At 37.3% G+C, this 22649-nt stretch overlaps 1 protein-coding gene across 1 annotated transcript in view; it reads left to right on the top strand.

Moving 5' to 3' along the window:
• CSMD1 (CUB and Sushi multiple domains 1) overlaps window positions 1–22649 on the top strand; it is a 2060919-nt gene that overhangs the window by 1646836 nt on the left and 391434 nt on the right. Inside the window, 2 exon segments of the mRNA XM_038396611.2 lie at window positions 655–846; window positions 6588–6714. Of these exon segments, the coding sequence (XP_038252539.2) occupies window positions 655–846; window positions 6588–6714 (319 nt within the window).

Below are 22649 nucleotides of genomic sequence, written 5' to 3'. Positions count from 1 at the left end.
ACTGCTTATCTCTTGCTGTGTCTTAATAACTCACATCCCACAAGAGGGAATTTTTCTTGACAAATGTGTATGTGTGTGTGCGCATTCATGAAAATAAAAACTGAGGCGTGGGTGACCAGACTCTGGGGTGGGGTAAAAGAATTCATGTACATTTCCCCCCATCCCTTACACTCCAGCATGGGCTATTGGTTTTATTAGTGTGTAGGGGGATGGGGAGAGCAGAGGCCGCCCCCAGCACACTTCCAGGTATAGGGACAATGGGGTTTACTTTTCTTATGGAGAAAGTGAGTAGCAAGGACCATATTGTGACTATGAGTTTTCTCATGGGCAGTGCAAGTAGACACTAATCCTTAGTTGGGGAGTATAATAATTTCATAATGTAACTCTAAACATTCTGAACTATGGAATCAAGAGTTTGGAAGAGTAGAAGAGGGGCTTGTTCCTGTCTTTTTGGTTTTCCCCTTCCCTAGATAATTCACTAGATAGATAAATTATCTTTGGTCACAATGAATACAGTTAATCCAATTGTGTGAATTTTGTCCCAATGCTATAAAGGGAAAAGGTTTAGTTTCCAGATGGATTATGTTTTTCCTCAGATGGAATTATGTTTTGCTTTGACATTTTATTTTTGTAATTCTCTCTGTCTGTTTGCAGGTTTTGACCTAGTCAAGTGTGAAGATCCGGGAATACCAAATTATGGCTACAAGATCCGTGATGAAGGACATTTTACTGACACTGTCATTTTATACAGCTGTAATCCTGGCTATACGATGCATGGTAGTAGTATTATGACCTGCCTAAGTGGAGATCGAAGAGTGTGGGACAAACCTTTGCCTATCTGCCTAGGTAATGTTAATTGTGACTATGTAAAACTCAACATAAACAGTTGATTGTGGCTTCTCTGCTAAAGAAAAGAAAATATCTTATTTTACATCTGTATTCTACATAAAATGGTAGTGTAAGCAATAAGGGCGTAGTTATGGTTCACACTCCACTTTGATGTAGGAGTCAGTCATCATTTCGCCATGCAAGAAGGAGATTGCTGAGTAGCACTGGCTCAGGACAGGACAGTTGCAGCAGGAGCGTATATGCCACACCTTTCCTAAAAGTTTGCCAAGAAAAGTTGCTCACCATGCTATCTCTTCCCTTCTCTCACCCCCATACTTCTGAAGTATGCGAGCCTAAGGCTTCCAGACATCCTCCACTGAGGTAATGCACCTCTCATAATGAAAATTACTAAATATTCCAATAGAATTCTTCAGCTTGTCTTTGTTTGTTTTTTTCCAGCGCTGGCTGGAGGACCAGTAGCCCCAGGAACTAATAGACAAATTATCATTATTTTGTTCCAAAATTCAGCTGCTAATTGGAACTGAACCTTCCCAACAGAAATGTCCAATTAGCAATTTGTCCTTATCCTTTGCCCACTTCTGCCCTTAAGAGGCATAATTTAGTCCTAACAATGGAAACAAAGTTAGAAATGTACACACTTCATAACGGTTCCTTATTCTGCTAAAATTACCTGAAATTACCTTAATGGATTTTGTTTGTTTGAATATCAGTCATCCCAATGGACATAGCATGACTGTCAACAATATATGATATCTCCTTTGAACTGTTGATTTGTCTATGTGTTGATTGATACAATTGGAATGTTTGATCATTAGAATTCAAGAATTAATATTAAAAAAATCCCTCTGAAATACGGAGGTGCTGTTCAAAACTCTATAATTTTGCATTGAAAGCAAGAATTCAATCTAATTTTTATATGAAAAATACAGTGTATTCTCCCCAAACTCACATCACTTTACATGTACTGACTGAATCATCCTAGAATTTATAAGAATATCTGTTAGTGTGTTAAAATAAATAAAATCTGGGTCCTCTAAAAAATAGCATCTGTATCAATCTTTTCTGTGTCCCAAATTATCTTAACACTTTATATTTACATTTCCTAAATAGTTAAAATTGTCTGGAATCTTGTGCATAGGCTGTATGGGTTGTAATTAAGTTAAATTATTAATTATTGTATCTCATTTTTATGAGGCCTCAGATAATTCTTAAGTGGGGCTGTGGTGACGGAAGTGACTCAACCAATTGCCACCCATCCTCCACAGTTAATGTCTCTGTAACAATCCCTCTAACACAGTGCCATAAGGTAGACTGGACATGTGTCAAAAGTGTTCATTGGTAGATTATTTGGTCTAGCTGTCACTGCTCTTTAATGATTTTGTGGATTCATGCTAGGATGAACATCAGTGCTTGAGGGACTCTCCTTGACACCAGTGCACAATGAGTCAGCACTGCTCAGAGCACTGAAGTTAGAAGCACAAGGGAAGCCCTTAAATCACAGATACTGGTATTCTGTGACTTGGCGATCCCTATCCCTCTTACACATAGTGCCAGTCTCATTAACACAGCCCTCTAAATCGATCAGCCAATTGCATCTTAAGGGATACATTCACTAGTATTGTTCAGCTACTTTGTGGTGCTCTGTTAATTCAAAGCTACTCAAAATATGGTTTATCTGGCTTATCTGCCTGATGTACTCTGGCTGCTTTTTGCATTGCTTTACTATGCTGATGAATCTGCCCTTAAAAATAATGTTGATACTACATATTTTTAAATCAGGAGGAATATTATATAATAGCATTTTCATTGGTTTCTTCTTTAGTGGCATGTATGAATTTTCTCATTATTACAAAAAACTAAGGAAATTCCCTGACAAAAAGAACCACATTAAGATGAACATAACTTGAAAGTATATATCAGTAACTTAAAAACCACAAACATTAGAAGGATGTTGTAGTCCCAAAACCAAGCAATATAAACCCAGGAAATTCAGAGTTATATTGCCCTTAAGAAATAGTATTAAGGTGCCCAAACAATGTTAACACTGTTCTTTCGATATGCCATGAGGGGAGACAAGTGAAGAAAAAAATTTAATATATCTTAAAAAAAATGAAACAGGTCAATCTAATCTGGGACTACAAATGCTACAATGCCTTAATCATAATTGCATGGTTATTGCATTATGTCACTAGAGGGCAGAGCTAAGCATATTTGGGTGCTTCAGCTGTGAATTTCTTACCACAATACAATAAGATTTCTTAAATTCAACCTTAAACCATGAGTTTCCTGGGTTTGTAATGTTTGGTTTGGGATAATTTCAATATCCTTTTTTTAATCCTTAATGTTTTGATATATGCACTCAACCTTAATCTCGTTTTAGCAGAGGGTTGCTTGTTTTTTTTTGTTTTTTTGGGGTGGTTTTTGTCTGGAACTATATGCCTGACTTTGAAACCTTAAACTATGTACTGTCCCTGAAAAGACAGAAAGCTTTGCTTGTGCAAGAACTGCAGGATCACTAATTCATTTAGTTTCCTAGGCCCAACCCCTCAAAAGTATTTAGGCATCTAACTCCCATTGATTTCAATGGGAGTTAGGCACCTAAATACCTTTGAGGATTTGGGCCTTTGTGCTTGTTTGCATCTTTTTTGTTGAAAGAGAATTTATTTGGAAGGTATTTGACTCTTAAGGCTATGTCTACACTACACACCACTGGCAACAGCATGTAATGTATGTGGAAAATACATTGCATCCACACTGTGCCGTGTTGCTATGTGAGTCAATTGCAACTGAGCCATTAGCGATTATCTTCGAAAAGTCATGGAAAATGGGAGAGATTCTAGAGGATGGAATAGGGCAAAAATGGTGGCATTCTGTAAAGAGGGGAATAAAGGCAATTGAGAGAATTATAGACCAGTCAGCTTAACTTCAGTATCTGGAAGGATAATGTAGCAAATAATTAAGCAATCAATTTGAAAACACCTAGAATATAATGTGGTGATAAATAAGAGTCAACATGTATTTGTCAGGAACAAGTCTTATCAAACCAACCTAATAGCTTTCTTTGACAGGGTAACAAGCCTTGTGGCTAGGGGGAAGTGCTAGATATGGTATATCTGGACTTTAGTGAGGCTTTTGATACTATCTTGCATGACCTTCTCATAAACTAGAGAAATGCAAGCTAGATGGAGCTACTATAAGGTGAGTGCATAACAGATTGGAAAAACATTCCCAGAGAGTAGTTATAAATAGTTCACAGTCAAGCTGGAAGGGCTTATTGCAGGGATCAATTCTATTCTGGTTCTATTCAATCAGAGATTTAGATAATGACATAGAGCAGATGTGGGCAAACTTTTTGGCCCAAGGGCCACATCTGGGTGGGGAAATTGCATGCAGGGCCATGAATGTATGGCTGGGGCAAGGAGTTGGGGTGCAAGAGGGAGTGCGGAGTATGGGAGGGGGTGCGGGGTGCAGGAAGGGGCTCAGGGCAAGGGGTTGGAGCACAGGGTGTGGCAGGGGGCTCAGGGTAGGGAGTTGAAGTGCAGGAGGGGGCTCAGGGCAGGGGGTTGGAGCGCAGGGTGTGGCAGGGGGCTCAGGGCAGGGAGTTGGGGTGCGGGGTGCAGGAGGGGTGCAGGGTGTAGGCTCCAATCTGGTGTCACTTACCTGGGGTGGCAGCGGTGCGCACTGGGGCCGGGGCAGGCTCCTTGCCTGCCTGCCCGGGCCCCAGCCCTGCACCGCTCCGGGAAGCATCCGGCACCATGACCCTGTGGCCCCTATGGGAGGGGAGGCAGAGGACTCCGCACACTGCTTTTGCCTGTGGGTACCTCCCCCGAAGCTCTCATTGGCCATGGTTCCTGGCCAATGGGAGTTGTGGGGGGAGGTACCAACAGGCAAGGGCAGCAAATGTAGCTCTCTGCCCTCCCTCCCCTAGGGGCCGCAGGAACGTGGCGCCACAGGGGTGGCAATCATGCAGGCTGGATCCAAAGCCCTGAGGGGCTGGATCCGGCCCTTGGGCCGTAGTTTGCCCACCCCTGACATACAGAGTACACTTATAAAGTTTGCTGATGATACTAAGCAGGTTGGGGTTGCATGTGCTTTAGAACACAGGATTAAAATTCAAAATGATCTGGACAAACTAGAAAAATGGTCTGAAGTAGGATGAAATTCAGTAAGGACAAATGCAAAATACTCCACTTAGGAAAGAACAATCAGTCACACACATAGAAAATGGGAAAGGACTGCCTAGGAAGGAATACTTCAGAAAAGAGTCTGGGGGTCATAGGTCTCAGAGTAGCAGCCGTGTTAGTCTGTATTCGCAAAAAGAAAAGGAGTACTTGTGGTACCTTAGAGACTAACAAATTTATTAGAGCATAAGCTTTCATCCGATTGAAGTGAGCTGTAGCTCACAAAAGCTTATGCTCTAATAAATTCGTTAGTCTCTAAGGTGCCACAAGTACTCCTTTTCTTTTTGGGGGTCATAGTGAATCACAAGCTAAATATTAATTAACAGTATAACATTGTTGCAAAAAAACCAAACATCCTTCTGGGATTTTTAGTGGAAGTGTTGTAAGTAAGACATGAGAAGTAATTCTTGGTCTCTACCACGCACTGATTAGGCCTCAGATGGAATATTGTGTCCAGTTCTGGGCGCCACATTTCAGGAAAGATGTGGACAGACTGTAGAAAGTCCAAGAAGGATAACAAAAATTATTAAAGATCTAGAAAACATGACCTATGAGGGAAGATTGAAAAAACTGGGTTTGTTTATTGTGGAGAAGAGAAGACTGAGGACGAACATGGTAACGGTTGTCATGTACATAAAAGGTTGTTACAAGGAGGAGAGAGAAAAATTGTTCCTCTGAGAATAGGACAAGAAGTAATGGAGTTAAATTGCAGCAAGGGCGGTTTAGGTTGGACATTAGGAAAAACTTCCTATCAGGGTGGTTAATCACTGGAATAAGTTGCCAAGGGAGGTTGTGGAATCTCCATCATTGCAGATTTTTAGAGCGGGTTAGACAAAGACCTGTCAGGGAAGGTCTAGATAATACTTAGTCCTGCCATGAGTGCAGAGGACTGGACTAGATGACCTCTCATGATCTCTTCTGATCCTGTGATTCAACGATTCAGTGGGAGGCTCTGGAAGAGAGAGGGAAGGCAGTGGGGAAAGGCTTCCCCAGCCCATGAGCCTTTCCTTGCTGCTGCAGTCTTTCACTGAGGTAGGGAAGGGTTTGGCACTAGGGAACTGCCCAAGCTTTTCCCCTCTGCCTCTCACAGCTCAGAGGGTCTTTTCCTGTGGAGGGGAAAGGAACCAGCAGCAGTGAGGCAGCTGGATGTTACACTGCTAAAAATAGTGTAGCAGTGTAGATGGTGATCCAATGCTTTGGCAAGTTGAAAGTGGGTAGAACATATACTCACACACGTACCCATGCTTTTCAGGTATGTCTTTACTCTACTTGCGTAAGCCATGCTCACCATCTATACTGCTATCTATAACCCTGCTGGGGGCATATGCTAGTAGGTACTTTACATGCTACGGAAAGAAGCGTGCAGTGTAGACATACCCTTACTCTTTATATTATAGAGGCTAATGGTTTCCTGCATGATGTCAGAGGGCTTTTCTTTTATTGTTGTAGGACATGCAAATCAATATATTTTTGTCTAATTAAAAATAGAGGAAAACATCTAAGTGCTAAATATTATGGCCTTATTTTTAAGAATTAAAATGATTGTTTATTTTGCAGCTGAGTGTGGTGGTCGAATTCATGCTGCTACTTCTGGTCGCATATTATCACCAGGTTACCCAGCACCATACGACAACAATCTTCATTGCACTTGGATTATAGAGGCAGATCCAGGGAAGACAATTAGGTATATGCAATTCCTAATGTCAATTGTTAATGTCTATATTTTGTAAATGAAACTCTATGGCAACTAACTACTACACATTACATTATTTTACATTCTGTATATATAGTCTAGCACCTTTTATTATTAATGTACTAGATCCCACAGAACAGTTAGAAAAGACATGTTATGTTATGTGCATGTTCAATATATTTTAGCTTCATTTAAGTGATAAATACTTGGAAAACCAGGTTTTAAATTCAGTCTAAAATCAGTAGATGGCCAAATTCAATTTTCTATTGAATTATGCTGAGATATTATTACAGATATTTGTATTGCAGTAGCAGCTAAGCATCCCTTTCAGAGATCAGCTTCCCATTTGGGATTATACTAATATGTTAAAAAGACAATCCATGTCTCAAAGAGTTCCCAGTTGAGATTATACTCTTAAATCTACATGCTAACCTCAGTCCACTCTGTAACTCGAATGTCAATGGGAGGTTTGCCCAAAAAGTAGAGGTAGAATATAGCAGTTATGAATTAACTGAACTTTAAAAAGATGATTTTTTCTAGGCGCTTAGCTACCATTGAAAATCTCCTCCTTGTCGTAAGGTATTTAATACCTTATTGTCATATTTAACATTACTCTTCAATATGAAAACCTGTGTGATATGGAATAATCAGTCAAATCTATTTTGTTTTGTTTGGCTGAACCTAGCATAGAATGCCTAGTACCCTGCCTAGAGTGCTTGGACACCAGAGTCTATGGAATTTTGGGTCTAACTTGATGCGTGTCTGGTGACAGATTCTCACCTGGAATTAATTGTCATAGGCCCTTTACCTTCAGTGAGGATATGGTAATTAACACCAGCTGAAGAAGCCTGTTGTGCTTTTATTTTGCAATCCCATTAGCATTACATTTTATTTGCTGACCCATTAGCATTACAAATGTACATGACACTTTACAGAACAAGGATAACACTACTGTCCTGGTCCCCAACAGCCTACATAAAAATAAGACAAGATAGCATTGCAGGAAAAAGAGACTCTGAGGGTTACTAATGATGACAGGAAGGACTTTTTGAAGAGGTGTGAATTTGAAGGAGAGTGGGCATGTGTAATGGATAAGGAACAAGGAGACTGCTCCATGTGTAGGATGTAGGCACAAAATATAGATAAGGAGAAGAATGTAGGGAATGGGAAAAGGTATGAGAGAAATAAGAGCAGAGCAGTGATCATAGAATCATAAAAAGGTATGTCTAAAAGGGACTGCAAGAGGACCTCTCATCCATCCCCATGTGCTATGTTAGGATTAACAATACCTAGACCATCCCTGGCAGATATGGGAGGCAGAGGCAAAATGAAGAGCTTTAATTTTATGCAGTAATACATTGGAAGCCAATGGAGGGATTAAAGAAGTGGACATCTGGGAACTGCTGAAGTACAGAAAGGACTGGAAGGCTTTTATTCCTCCTTCACTTTCCTATCCCATCCAGGGAGGAGGCAGTACTCAGCTCATGGCATCTAATAAATGCTGCTCACTGGCATGGCTATTCATTCAGAGGTAGGAGTGCTGATCTTTAGAGGTTCTAAGTGCAGGTTTCCTGCAGTTACCATGGTATGGGTAAAACAGAACACAAAATTTCACAAATATTGGCCATATTTAGATGGCAGATTTTAGCTTGTACTCATGTTTTTTTAGAAATTTAATATTCAGACAGATAGCTGATGAGCAAAAAGTATTCAAGAGCATTACAAATGAAAGTCACATTGTTCTTTACAAATATTCTTATTAATGATCGTTTTATGATTTTAATGATCTTTTGTGATTTTAACGTATTTACTAATGGACAATGAAATACCAGTGTTGTACACCTATGAATGAAGGCGTCGGAGACATAACACACCTACCAGATATACAGTAATTGGACTTGTATAGAATATTAGCTATCTCTTATTTTTGAGAAAATGGTTAATAAATAGTGTATTAGTTTATTTTTGAACAGGTCAGAAGCCTTTTACCTCTTAAATTAAAATAATTAATCTATGAATAAGCTTTAAACTAGGAAAAGACGAGTCTATTAATTGAAATGCGCATTTTTCTTGCAATTTCTTCTTCTTCTTCTTCTTCTTCTTCTTCTCAGAAATAAAAGATAAATGTATTCCCATATGACTAAATCAAGTGATGAATTCACTCCATTGCAGGTGAATTCAGTGCTTCATTTACATTTTAATAAGAATTACAAATTTGAAATTAATAAAGAATGAATTGAGGAAATCAAAAAACAACATTTTTTAACTAGAAAACAGGTTTCAGAGTAGCAGCCGTGTTAGTCTGTATTCGCAAAAAGAAAAGGAGTACTTGTGGCACCTTACAGACTAACAAATTTATTAGAGCGTAAGCTTTCGTGAGCTACAGCTCACTTCATCGGATGCATTAATATGTACACATTATCATTCTTCAGAGTGAATATTTTTAAAAAATGAAATTACAGTAAATGCAATGCTGTGCTTCTGATGTGATGCTCCTGAATAGTAACATAGAGTTCTGTAAAGTTTCTTTTACATCTAATATTTTAACTTTTGTAAAATGTAGACTACATAATTCCATAGTGATGCTAAAAGCATTTATTTGGCTTTTTGGTGCAGAATCAATGACCTAATTTACCAAGAGATCATGGTTACAGCATCCGTATATAAGGTTCTGGTATTTCCAAATCTCCATTGTCAGACTCTAACTGCCAAATTCAGAAATCTTTCTGAGGTGACTTTATCTCTCTCTCCCTGTATTTTTAAATAGCCATAATACTCTCACTGATCTGCTGGATATTAATGTTCTTGTACTCCAGCCCTAAGCTATATGAACAGTATTGTTTTCAAGGTAACAAAGGCCACGCCCAGAGAAATTAGCTTTTATTTTCATTTTCTTTGTTTACTGAATTCCACACTTTAGACTTCCTTGATCTGTAATCAAATGAGTACATTGTGCTAAATTACCAAATGGAATAGTGACGAGGAATTTATTTAAGTGGATAGTTTAACATGTAACATGTTGTACATGCAAGTCAAGAGACATAACTTAAATTCAGATAAGAGGAGGCTCTGTTCTAATAGTTTTAGTGCTACTTAATCCAAAAGAATAAGTCCTTCAAAATGAGGTAGTTGCTATTTATTGAATGTTGTCAAACTTGCCATGGATGCTCTTTATGTTGGGAGAGCACTGATATCTTAGAAAAAAATCTCAGTTTGCAGATCAGGGTCCTAATGCCATCATAACTATTCATTTCAATGGCATTGTACCAGCAAAATACTGATATAACATAGAATGAACCCAGAAATATAGTAATTCACATGCTTTATTGTAGTGTGAAAGAAGGGAGAAATGAACCCGGTCTCCCACATTCCTAGTGAGTACTTTACCCTAATCACCGGGCTAATGGTTATAAAGGAGGGCCCTGCTCATCCTCACCCCCTGCTCTGTTTCTTGAACAAAATGGCTTGTGTGATTAACTCCAGGAGAAGATTCACAGCTGAAAATCTCAGGCCGATATAGACATCAATTTAGGTGTGAAATGTAGGTGGCAAATTAGGTGTCAAATTGCCTGAAAGTGGTGGGGTTCTGAGGGTGTCCTCCTCCTCTCCCCCTCTTGGCCATCTTTTGTGAGTTTAGGTGTGCTCTGAGCACACCTAGCAGATTGGATCCCAAAGGAAAAAAAGGATGTCCAGTACCTACTCTGAAGATCCTGCTGAGGCTTAGCCATGAAATATAGGTGCCTGGGCAACTAGACTGAGGTGGCTGTGAATATGCTCATTGATAGAAACGTAAGCACATAGGACACTTTAATGGTGGAAACTCATGTGTCTAGAGAGTCTAGGTGCTTACAGGGTTAGGTTATAGATAGCAAATCGGGGGTGTTGAGGATCTTAGTGGTACCTAAATATTGTACTTAAGCACCTATAGTGGCAGATAGGTGCCTATCTTCTGTGTAGTTAGCCCTTTCTCTCTAACTTATAGCAAAATGTGCTATTCTCTCTGACAATCTGAGCTATAGCTCACGAAAGCTTATGCTCTAATAAATTTGTTAGTCTCTAAGGTGCCACAAGTACTCCTTTTCTTTTTGTGAATACAGACTAACACGGCTGCTACTCTGAAAAAAATCTTTTGTCATTAGACCTTCCTGGATTTTATACAATTTCTTGCTGAAGTGGGGGACTGGAACCACTCTATAAGCTTCCTCCAATCATGTGCTTTTGCACAGGTACAGGAGCTTTTGCTGCTTCAAATAGCTCTGACATATTCCAAAGGGATCTGTCTTTATATATACATACACACACACACACTCTATCTCTGTCCGTCTGTCACACACACATTCACACACACACACACACATATGTTGGCAACGGTCAGAAAGCTTGTCATATCAAAAAAGTGTCACTGAATTGAGAAAAGAAGAACAGAAAACAACCTGAAGGTTCAGTTCATGTAACTTAGCTTCCATATATCTCAGAGTTTTGTTTTTGTTTTTTTGTCTTAACTGGTATCCATCTATTTTGAGGTCCAGTGCCTTGCATTTAAGATAATGCTGCATGTAGTTGCCTTTTGGCAACTTTTGGCAACTTCAGTTTCCTCTGCGACTGAGATCTGCCCACTGCCATTAGAAAAAGTACAAGACAATAAGAGGGTTAGCTGTCAGAGAGAATATGGATAGCCAGTCTTAGAAAACAAAGAACAAATAAATTAATATGGCAAGCTTACCAGTTAGAAGTAATTATGTCCCTTTTGAAAGTCCAGTTGTCCTAGTGCACTTTCTAACATCACTCTGCCATGCTGCAATTAAAAACTTGTTTTTAACTAACCTCCTCTGTGTAGAAACCTAACTTTCATGAATATCTTCTATTTAATTTCCCAGAAGTGATATTTGAGTAGTAATATATGACCACTTTTTAAAAGGGGGCCTCTTTTTTTAAACAGAATAGCTTTATAAATTAAGTGCACTGTATATGGTGTAAAGAAATTGCATCACCTGTATGTTTAAATATCAACTCTAATAAACACAAAGGTTATGCAAATCTGAAGTTATATTTAAATAGTTCATGATAATTTTGTGTTAAATTGAAAATAAATAATAAAGGTAATGATACAACACATTTTTAACAACAGGTTTCAGAGTAGCAGCCATGTTAGTCTGTATTCGCAAAAAGAAAAGGAGTACTTGTGGCACCTTAGAGACTAACAAATTTATTTGAGCATAAGCTTTTGTGAGCTTTTTTTTTTCTCACAAAAGCTTATGCTCAAATAAATTTGTTAGTCTCTAAGGTGCCACAAGTACTCCTTTTCTTTTCACATTTTTAACAAGCATCATTAAAGACTATGCTTTGCATATCTTCAATTGTGCATTGTTTCCATTTTACCTATAATTGCTCTTGACTGGCTAACCATCTTATAGATATGTACTTAAAAAACAAACAGAACCTCTATTCAAGAATTGAATCCTTGATTTGAGCAACATTGTGCATGATAGAAGGAAATTGCTGGAAAGAAAGCTAAACATACAGTAGAAACAAAAATAGAAACAGAAAATATTTTAAAGGAGTGTTTGTGGGGGGAAAAACAGATGAAATCATTTCGGGTGGAGGAGCATAGTTCCTGCAAACCATTATACATATTCTTAACTATAGTCGTATTCATAAAGTTAAGCACTTGGCACTAATGTGAGCACAGCTGAAATACTGTGTCCAATTCTGGCATCCAAAATTTGAGAAGCATACTTATATATTGGACAGAGAAGAGCCATAATAATGACTAAAGGTTTAGAAAACATGCCTTATACTGACAGACTCAGCGCTCAATCTCTTTAGTTTAACAACAACAACAACATTAAGGGGTGTCTTGATTACAGTGTAATAGTACCTATGTAGGGAACAAGTATATAATAATGGGCTCTTCTATCTGACAGAGAAAGATATAGCCTGGTCCAGTGGCCAGAAGTTGAAGCTAGACAAATTCAAACTGGAAATAAAGCATACATTTTTTAACAATGAGGGTAATTACCCATTGGAACAATGTAAGGGTCATGGTGGATTCTCTATTTCTGGCAATTGCTCTAGGAACTACTGTGGGTAAGTTCTAAGGCCTATGCAGGAGGTCAGACTAGATAATTGTAATACTCCCTGCTGGCTTTGGAATCTATGAATCTGTGAAAAAGCAAGTGCATAATTCTTTCATGGTTTGAAACCCAATGTCATGCTGATGAAATATGTACTATAAGATTTCCTAAAAATAGCACTTCCTCTTTAAGAGGGAGAAAAAAGTTTAAAAGCCTTTAATAACCTCTTTGCAAATCTCCAATTGTGTACAATTAGAAGGAATTTAACAATAAAAACTATTATTTGTTTTAGCCAAGCACAAGTCATTGGACTTAGTACAAGGCTAACTGTGTGAAATTTAATGATCTGTGATGTATAGAAGATCAGACTATATGAGGTAATGATTTCTTCTAGCCTTAAACTCTGAATCTAAGGATAATATTAAAAAAAAGACATGATGGACATCTGGGAACTGCTGAAGTACAGAAAGGACTGGAAGGCTTTTATTCCTCCTTCACTTTCCTATCCCATCCAGGGAGGAGGCAGTACTCAGCTCATGGCATCTAATAAATGCTGCTCACTGGCATGGCTATTCATTCAGAGGTAGGAGTGCTGATCTTTAGAGGTTCTAAGTGCAGGTTTCCTGCAGTTACCATGGTATGGGTAAAACAGAACACAAAATTTCACAAATATTGGCCATATTTAGATGGCAGATTTTAGCTTGTACTCATGTTTTTTTAGAAATTTAATATTCAGACAGATAGCTGATGAGCAAAAAGTATTCAAGAGCATTACAAATGAAAGTCACATTGTTCTTTACAAATATTCTTATTAATGATCGTTTTATGATTTTAATGATCTTTTGTGATTTTAACGTATTTACTAATGGACAATGAAATACCAGTGTTGTACACCTATGAATGAAGGCGTCGGAGACATAACACACCTACCAGATATACAGTAATTGGACTTGTATAGAATATTAGCTATCTCTTATTTTTGAGAAAATGGTTAATAAATAGTGTATTAGTTTATTTTTGAACAGGTCAGAAGCCTTTTACCTCTTAAATTAAAATAATTAATCTATGAATAAGCTTTAAACTAGGAAAAGACGAGTCTATTAATTGAAATGCGCATTTTTCTTGCAATTTCTTCTTCTTCTTCTTCTTCTTCTTCTCAGAAATAAAAGATAAATGTATTCCCATATGACTAAATCAAGTGATGAATTCACTCCATTGCAGGTGAATTCAGTGCTTCATTTACATTTTAATAAGAATTACAAATTTGAAATTAATAAAGAATGAATTGAGGAAATCAAAAAACAACATTTTTTAACTAGAAAACAGGTTTCAGAGTAGCAGCCGTGTTAGTCTGTATTCGCAAAAAGAAAAGGAGTACTTGCGGCACCTTACAGACTAACAAATTTATTAGAGCGTAAGCTTTCGTGAGCTACAGCTCACTTCATCGGATGCATTAATATGTACACATTATCATTCTTCAGAGTGAATATTTTTAAAAAATGAAATTACAGTAAATGCAATGCTGTGCTTCTGATGTGATGCTCCTGAATAGTAACATAGAGTTCTGTAAAGTTTCTTTTACATCTAATATTTTAACTTTTGTAAAATGTAGACTACATAATTCCATAGTGATGCTAAAAGCATTTATTTGGCTTTTTGGTGCAGAATCAATGACCTAATTTACCAAGAGATCATGGTTACAGCATCCGTATATAAGGTTCTGGTATTTCCAAATCTCCATTGTCAGACTCTAACTGCCAAATTCAGAAATCTTTCTGAGGTGACTTTATCTCTCTCTCCCTGTATTTTTAAATAGCCATAATACTCTCACTGATCTGCTGGATATTAATGTTCTTGTACTCCAGCCCTAAGCTATATGAACAGTATTGTTTTCAAGGTAACAAAGGCCACGCCCAGAGAAATTAGCTTTTATTTTCATTTTCTTTGTTTACTGAATTCCACACTTTAGACTTCCTTGATCTGTAATCAAATGAGTACATTGTGCTAAATTACCAAATGGAATAGTGACGAGGAATTTATTTAAGTGGATAGTTTAACATGTAACATGTTGTACATGCAAGTCAAGAGACATAACTTAAATTCAGATAAGAGGAGGCTCTGTTCTAATAGTTTTAGTGCTACTTAATCCAAAAGAATAAGTCCTTCAAAATGAGGTAGTTGCTATTTATTGAATGTTGTCAAACTTGCCATGGATGCTCTTTATGTTGGGAGAGCACTGATATCTTAGAAAAAAATCTCAGTTTGCAGATCAGGGTCCTAATGCCATCATAACTATTCATTTCAATGGCATTGTACCAGCAAAATACTGATATAACATAGAATGAACCCAGAAATATAGTAATTCACATGCTTTATTGTAGTGTGAAAGAAGGGAGAAATGAACCCGGTCTCCCACATTCCTAGTGAGTACTTTACCCTAATCACCGGGCTAATGGTTATAAAGGAGGGCCCTGCTCATCCTCACCCCCTGCTCTGTTTCTTGAACAAAATGGCTTGTGTGATTAACTCCAGGAGAAGATTCACAGCTGAAAATCTCAGGCCGATATAGACATCAATTTAGGTGTGAAATGTAGGTGGCAAATTAGGTGTCAAATTGCCTGAAAGTGGTGGGGTTCTGAGGGTGTCCTCCTCCTCTCCCCCTCTTGGCCATCTTTTGTGAGTTTAGGTGTGCTCTGAGCACACCTAGCAGATTGGATCCCAAAGGAAAAAAAGGATGTCCAGTACCTACTCTGAAGATCCTGCTGAGGCTTAGCCATGAAATATAGGTGCCTGGGCAACTAGACTGAGGTGGCTGTGAATATGCTCATTGATAGAAACGTAAGCACATAGGACACTTTAATGGTGGAAACTCATGTGTCTAGAGAGTCTAGGTGCTTACAGGGTTAGGTTATAGATAGCAAATCGGGGGTGTTGAGGATCTTAGTGGTACCTAAATATTGTACTTAAGCACCTATAGTGGCAGATAGGTGCCTATCTTCTGTGTAGTTAGCCCTTTCTCTCTAACTTATAGCAAAATGTGCTATTCTCTCTGACAATCTGAGCTATAGCTCACGAAAGCTTATGCTCTAATAAATTTGTTAGTCTCTAAGGTGCCACAAGTACTCCTTTTCTTTTTGTGAATACAGACTAACACGGCTGCTACTCTGAAAAAAATCTTTTGTCATTAGACCTTCCTGGATTTTATACAATTTCTTGCTGAAGTGGGGGACTGGAACCACTCTATAAGCTTCCTCCAATCATGTGCTTTTGCACAGGTACAGGAGCTTTTGCTGCTTCAAATAGCTCTGACATATTCCAAAGGGATCTGTCTTTATATATACATACACACACACACACTCTATCTCTGTCCGTCTGTCACACACACATTCACACACACACACACACATATGTTGGCAACGGTCAGAAAGCTTGTCATATCAAAAAAGTGTCACTGAATTGAGAAAAGAAGAACAGAAAACAACCTGAAGGTTCAGTTCATGTAACTTAGCTTCCATATATCTCAGAGTTTTGTTTTTGTTTTTTTGTCTTAACTGGTATCCATCTATTTTGAGGTCCAGTGCCTTGCATTTAAGATAATGCTGCATGTAGTTGCCTTTTGGCAACTTTTGGCAACTTCAGTTTCCTCTGCGACTGAGATCTGCCCACTGCCATTAGAAAAAGTACAAGACAATAAGAGGGTTAGCTGTCAGAGAGAATATGGATAGCCAGTCTTAGAAAACAAAGAACAAATAAATTAATATGGCAAGCTTACCAGTTAGAAGTAATTATGTCCCTTTTGAAAGTCCAGTTGTCCTAGTGCACTTTCTAACATCACTCTGCCATGCTGCAATTAAAAACTTGTTTTTAACTAACCTCCTCTGTGTAGAAACCTAACTTTCATGAATATCTTCTATTTAATTTCCCAGAAGTGATATTTGAGTAGTAATATATGACCACTTTTTAAAAGGGGGCCTCTTTTTTTAAACAGAATAGCTTTATAAATTAAGTGCACTGTATATGGTGTAAAGAAATTGCATCACCTGTATGTTTAAATATCAACTCTAATAAACACAAAGGTTATGCAAATCTGAAGTTATATTTAAATAGTTCATGATAATTTTGTGTTAAATTGAAAATAAATAATAAAGGTAATGATACAACACATTTTTAACAACAGGTTTCAGAGTAGCAGCCATGTTAGTCTGTATTCGCAAAAAGAAAAGGAGTACTTGTGGCACCTTAGAGACTAACAAATTTATTTGAGCATAAGCTTTTGTGAGCTTTTTTTTTTCTCACAAAAGCTTATGCTCAAATAAATTTGTTAGTCTCTAAGGTGCCACAAGTACTCCTTTTCTTTTCACATTTTTAACAAGCATCATTAAAGACTATGCTTTGCATATCTTCAATTGTGCATTGTTTCCATTTTACCTATAATTGCTCTTGACTGGCTAACCATCTTATAGATATGTACTTAAAAAACAAACAGAACCTCTATTCAAGAATTGAATCCTTGATTTGAGCAACATTGTGCATGATAGAAGGAAATTGCTGGAAAGAAAGCTAAACATACAGTAGAAACAAAAATAGAAACAGAAAATATTTTAAAGGAGTGTTTGTGGGGGGAAAAACAGATGAAATCATTTCGGGTGGAGGAGCATAGTTCCTGCAAACCATTATACATATTCTTAACTATAGTCGTATTCATAAAGTTAAGCACTTGGCACTAATGTGAGCACAGCTGAAATACTGTGTCCAATTCTGGCATCCAAAATTTGAGAAGCATACTTATATATTGGACAGAGAAGAGCCATAATAATGACTAAAGGTTTAGAAAACATGCCTTATACTGACAGACTCAGCGCTCAATCTCTTTAGTTTAACAACAACAACAACATTAAGGGGTGTCTTGATTACAGTGTAATAGTACCTATGTAGGGAACAAGTATATAATAATGGGCTCTTCTATCTGACAGAGAAAGATATAGCCTGGTCCAGTGGCCAGAAGTTGAAGCTAGACAAATTCAAACTGGAAATAAAGCATACATTTTTTAACAATGAGGGTAATTACCCATTGGAACAATGTAAGGGTCATGGTGGATTCTCTATTTCTGGCAATTGCTCTAGGAACTACTGTGGGTAAGTTCTAAGGCCTATGCAGGAGGTCAGACTAGATAATTGTAATACTCCCTGCTGGCTTTGGAATCTATGAATCTGTGAAAAAGCAAGTGCATAATTCTTTCATGGTTTGAAACCCAATGTCATGCTGATGAAATATGTACTATAAGATTTCCTAAAAATAGCACTTCCTCTTTAAGAGGGAGAAAAAAGTTTAAAAGCCTTTAATAACCTCTTTGCAAATCTCCAATTGTGTACAATTAGAAGGAATTTAACAATAAAAACTATTATTTGTTTTAGCCAAGCACAAGTCATTGGACTTAGTACAAGGCTAACTGTGTGAAATTTAATGATCTGTGATGTATAGAAGATCAGACTATATGAGGTAATGATTTCTTCTAGCCTTAAACTCTGAATCTAAGGATAATATTAAAAAAAAGACATGATGGACATCTGGGAACTGCTGAAGTACAGAAAGGACTGGAAGGCTTTTATTCCTCCTTCACTTTCCTATCCCATCCAGGGAGGAGGCAGTACTCAGCTCATGGCATCTAATAAATGCTGCTCACTGGCATGGCTATTCATTCAGAGGTAGGAGTGCTGATCTTTAGAGGTTCTAAGTGCAGGTTTCCTGCAGTTACCATGGTATGGGTAAAACAGAACACAAAATTTCACAAATATTGGCCATATTTAGATGGCAGATTTTAGCTTGTACTCATGTTTTTTTAGAAATTTAATATTCAGACAGATAGCTGATGAGCAAAAAGTATTCAAGAGCATTACAAATGAAAGTCACATTGTTCTTTACAAATATTCTTATTAATGATCGTTTTATGATTTTAATGATCTTTTGTGATTTTAACGTATTTACTAATGGACAATGAAATACCAGTGTTGTACACCTATGAATGAAGGCGTCGGAGACATAACACACCTACCAGATATACAGTAATTGGACTTGTATAGAATATTAGCTATCTCTTATTTTTGAGAAAATGGTTAATAAATAGTGTATTAGTTTATTTTTGAACAGGTCAGAAGCCTTTTACCTCTTAAATTAAAATAATTAATCTATGAATAAGCTTTAAACTAGGAAAAGACGAGTCTATTAATTGAAATGCGCATTTTTCTTGCAATTTCTTCTTCTTCTTCTTCTTCTTCTTCTCAGAAATAAAAGATAAATGTATTCCCATATGACTAAATCAAGTGATGAATTCACTCCATTGCAGGTGAATTCAGTGCTTCATTTACATTTTAATAAGAATTACAAATTTGAAATTAATAAAGAATGAATTGAGGAAATCAAAAAACAACATTTTTTAACTAGAAAACAGGTTTCAGAGTAGCAGCCGTGTTAGTCTGTATTCACAAAAAGAAAAGGAGTACTTGCGGCACCTTACAGACTAACAAATTTATTAGAGCGTAAGCTTTCGTGAGCTACAGCTCACTTCATCGGATGCATTAATATGTACACATTATCATTCTTCAGAGTGAATATTTTTAAAAAATGAAATTACAGTAAATGCAATGCTGTGCTTCTGATGTGATGCTCCTGAATAGTAACATAGAGTTCTGTAAAGTTTCTTTTACATCTAATATTTTAACTTTTGTAAAATGTAGACTACATAATTCCATAGTGATGCTAAAAGCATTTATTTGGCTTTTTGGTGCAGAATCAATGACCTAATTTACCAAGAGATCATGGTTACAGCATCCGTATATAAGGTTCTGGTATTTCCAAATCTCCATTGTCAGACTCTAACTGCCAAATTCAGAAATCTTTCTGAGGTGACTTTATCTCTCTCTCCCTGTATTTTTAAATAGCCATAATACTCTCACTGATCTGCTGGATATTAATGTTCTTGTACTCCAGCCCTAAGCTATATGAACAGTATTGTTTTCAAGGTAACAAAGGCCACGCCCAGAGAAATTAGCTTTTATTTTCATTTTCTTTGTTTACTGAATTCCACACTTTAGACTTCCTTGATCTGTAATCAAATGAGTACATTGTGCTAAATTACCAAATGGAATAGTGACGAGGAATTTATTTAAGTGGATAGTTTAACATGTAACATGTTGTACATGCAAGTCAAGAGACATAACTTAAATTCAGATAAGAGGAGGCTCTGTTCTAATAGTTTTAGTGCTACTTAATCCAAAAGAATAAGTCCTTCAAAATGAGGTAGTTGCTATTTATTGAATGTTGTCAAACTTGCCATGGATGCTCTTTATGTTGGGAGAGCACTGATATCTTAGAAAAAAATCTCAGTTTGCAGATCAGGGTCCTAATGCCATCATAACTATTCATTTCAATGGCATTGTACCAGCAAAATACTGATATAACATAGAATGAACCCAGAAATATAGTAATTCACATGCTTTATTGTAGTGTGAAAGAAGGGAGAAATGAACCCGGTCTCCCACATTCCTAGTGAGTACTTTACCCTAATCACCGGGCTAATGGTTATAAAGGAGGGCCCTGCTCATCCTCACCCCCTGCTCTGTTTCTTGAACAAAATGGCTTGTGTGATTAACTCCAGGAGAAGATTCACAGCTGAAAATCTCAGGCCGATATAGACATCAATTTAGGTGTGAAATGTAGGTGGCAAATTAGGTGTCAAATTGCCTGAAAGTGGTGGGGTTCTGAGGGTGTCCTCCTCCTCTCCCCCTCTTGGCCATCTTTTGTGAGTTTAGGTGTGCTCTGAGCACACCTAGCAGATTGGATCCCAAAGGAAAAAAAGGATGTCCAGTACCTACTCTGAAGATCCTGCTGAGGCTTAGCCATGAAATATAGGTGCCTGGGCAACTAGACTGAGGTGGCTGTGAATATGCTCATTGATAGAAACGTAAGCACATAGGACACTTTAATGGTGGAAACTCATGTGTCTAGAGAGTCTAGGTGCTTACAGGGTTAGGTTATAGATAGCAAATCGGGGGTGTTGAGGATCTTAGTGGTACCTAAATATTGTACTTAAGCACCTATAGTGGCAGATAGGTGCCTATCTTCTGTGTAGTTAGCCCTTTCTCTCTAACTTATAGCAAAATGTGCTATTCTCTCTGACAATCTGAGCTATAGCTCACGAAAGCTTATGCTCTAATAAATTTGTTAGTCTCTAAGGTGCCACAAGTACTCCTTTTCTTTTTGTGAATACAGACTAACACGGCTGCTACTCTGAAAAAAATCTTTTGTCATTAGACCTTCCTGGATTTTATACAATTTCTTGCTGAAGTGGGGGACTGGAACCACTCTATAAGCTTCCTCCAATCATGTGCTTTTGCACAGGTACAGGAGCTTTTGCTGCTTCAAATAGCTCTGACATATTCCAAAGGGATCTGTCTTTATATATACATACACACACACACACTCTATCTCTGTCCGTCTGTCACACACACATTCACACACACACACACACATATGTTGGCAACGGTCAGAAAGCTTGTCATATCAAAAAAGTGTCACTGAATTGAGAAAAGAAGAACAGAAAACAACCTGAAGGTTCAGTTCATGTAACTTAGCTTCCATATATCTCAGAGTTTTGTTTTTGTTTTTTTGTCTTAACTGGTATCCATCTATTTTGAGGTCCAGTGCCTTGCATTTAAGATAATGCTGCATGTAGTTGCCTTTTGGCAACTTTTGGCAACTTCAGTTTCCTCTGCGACTGAGATCTGCCCACTGCCATTAGAAAAAGTACAAGACAATAAGAGGGTTAGCTGTCAGAGAGAATATGGATAGCCAGTCTTAGAAAACAAAGAACAAATAAATTAATATGGCAAGCTTACCAGTTAGAAGTAATTATGTCCCTTTTGAAAGTCCAGTTGTCCTAGTGCACTTTCTAACATCACTCTGCCATGCTGCAATTAAAAACTTGTTTTTAACTAACCTCCTCTGTGTAGAAACCTAACTTTCATGAATATCTTCTATTTAATTTCCCAGAAGTGATATTTGAGTAGTAATATATGACCACTTTTTAAAAGGGGGCCTCTTTTTTTAAACAGAATAGCTTTATAAATTAAGTGCACTGTATATGGTGTAAAGAAATTGCATCACCTGTATGTTTAAATATCAACTCTAATAAACACAAAGGTTATGCAAATCTGAAGTTATATTTAAATAGTTCATGATAATTTTGTGTTAAATTGAAAATAAATAATAAAGGTAATGATACAACACATTTTTAACAACAGGTTTCAGAGTAGCAGCCATGTTAGTCTGTATTCGCAAAAAGAAAAGGAGTACTTGTGGCACCTTAGAGACTAACAAATTTATTTGAGCATAAGCTTTTGTGAGCTTTTTTTTTTCTCACAAAAGCTTATGCTCAAATAAATTTGTTAGTCTCTAAGGTGCCACAAGTACTCCTTTTCTTTTCACATTTTTAACAAGCATCATTAAAGACTATGCTTTGCATATCTTCAATTGTGCATTGTTTCCATTTTACCTATAATTGCTCTTGACTGGCTAACCATCTTATAGATATGTACTTAAAAAACAAACAGAACCTCTATTCAAGAATTGAATCCTTGATTTGAGCAACATTGTGCATGATAGAAGGAAATTGCTGGAAAGAAAGCTAAACATACAGTAGAAACAAAAATAGAAACAGAAAATATTTTAAAGGAGTGTTTGTGGGGGGAAAAACAGATGAAATCATTTCGGGTGGAGGAGCATAGTTCCTGCAAACCATTATACATATTCTTAACTATAGTCGTATTCATAAAGTTAAGCACTTGGCACTAATG

The sequence above is a fragment of the Dermochelys coriacea genome, chromosome 3 (genome assembly GCF_009764565.3).
Source record: "Dermochelys coriacea isolate rDerCor1 chromosome 3, rDerCor1.pri.v4, whole genome shotgun sequence".
Lineage (NCBI taxonomy): Eukaryota > Metazoa > Chordata > Testudines > Dermochelyidae > Dermochelys > Dermochelys coriacea.
The sequence above is the reverse complement of the archived record's forward strand: the minus strand, read 5'-3'. Positions and strand labels throughout refer to the sequence as shown.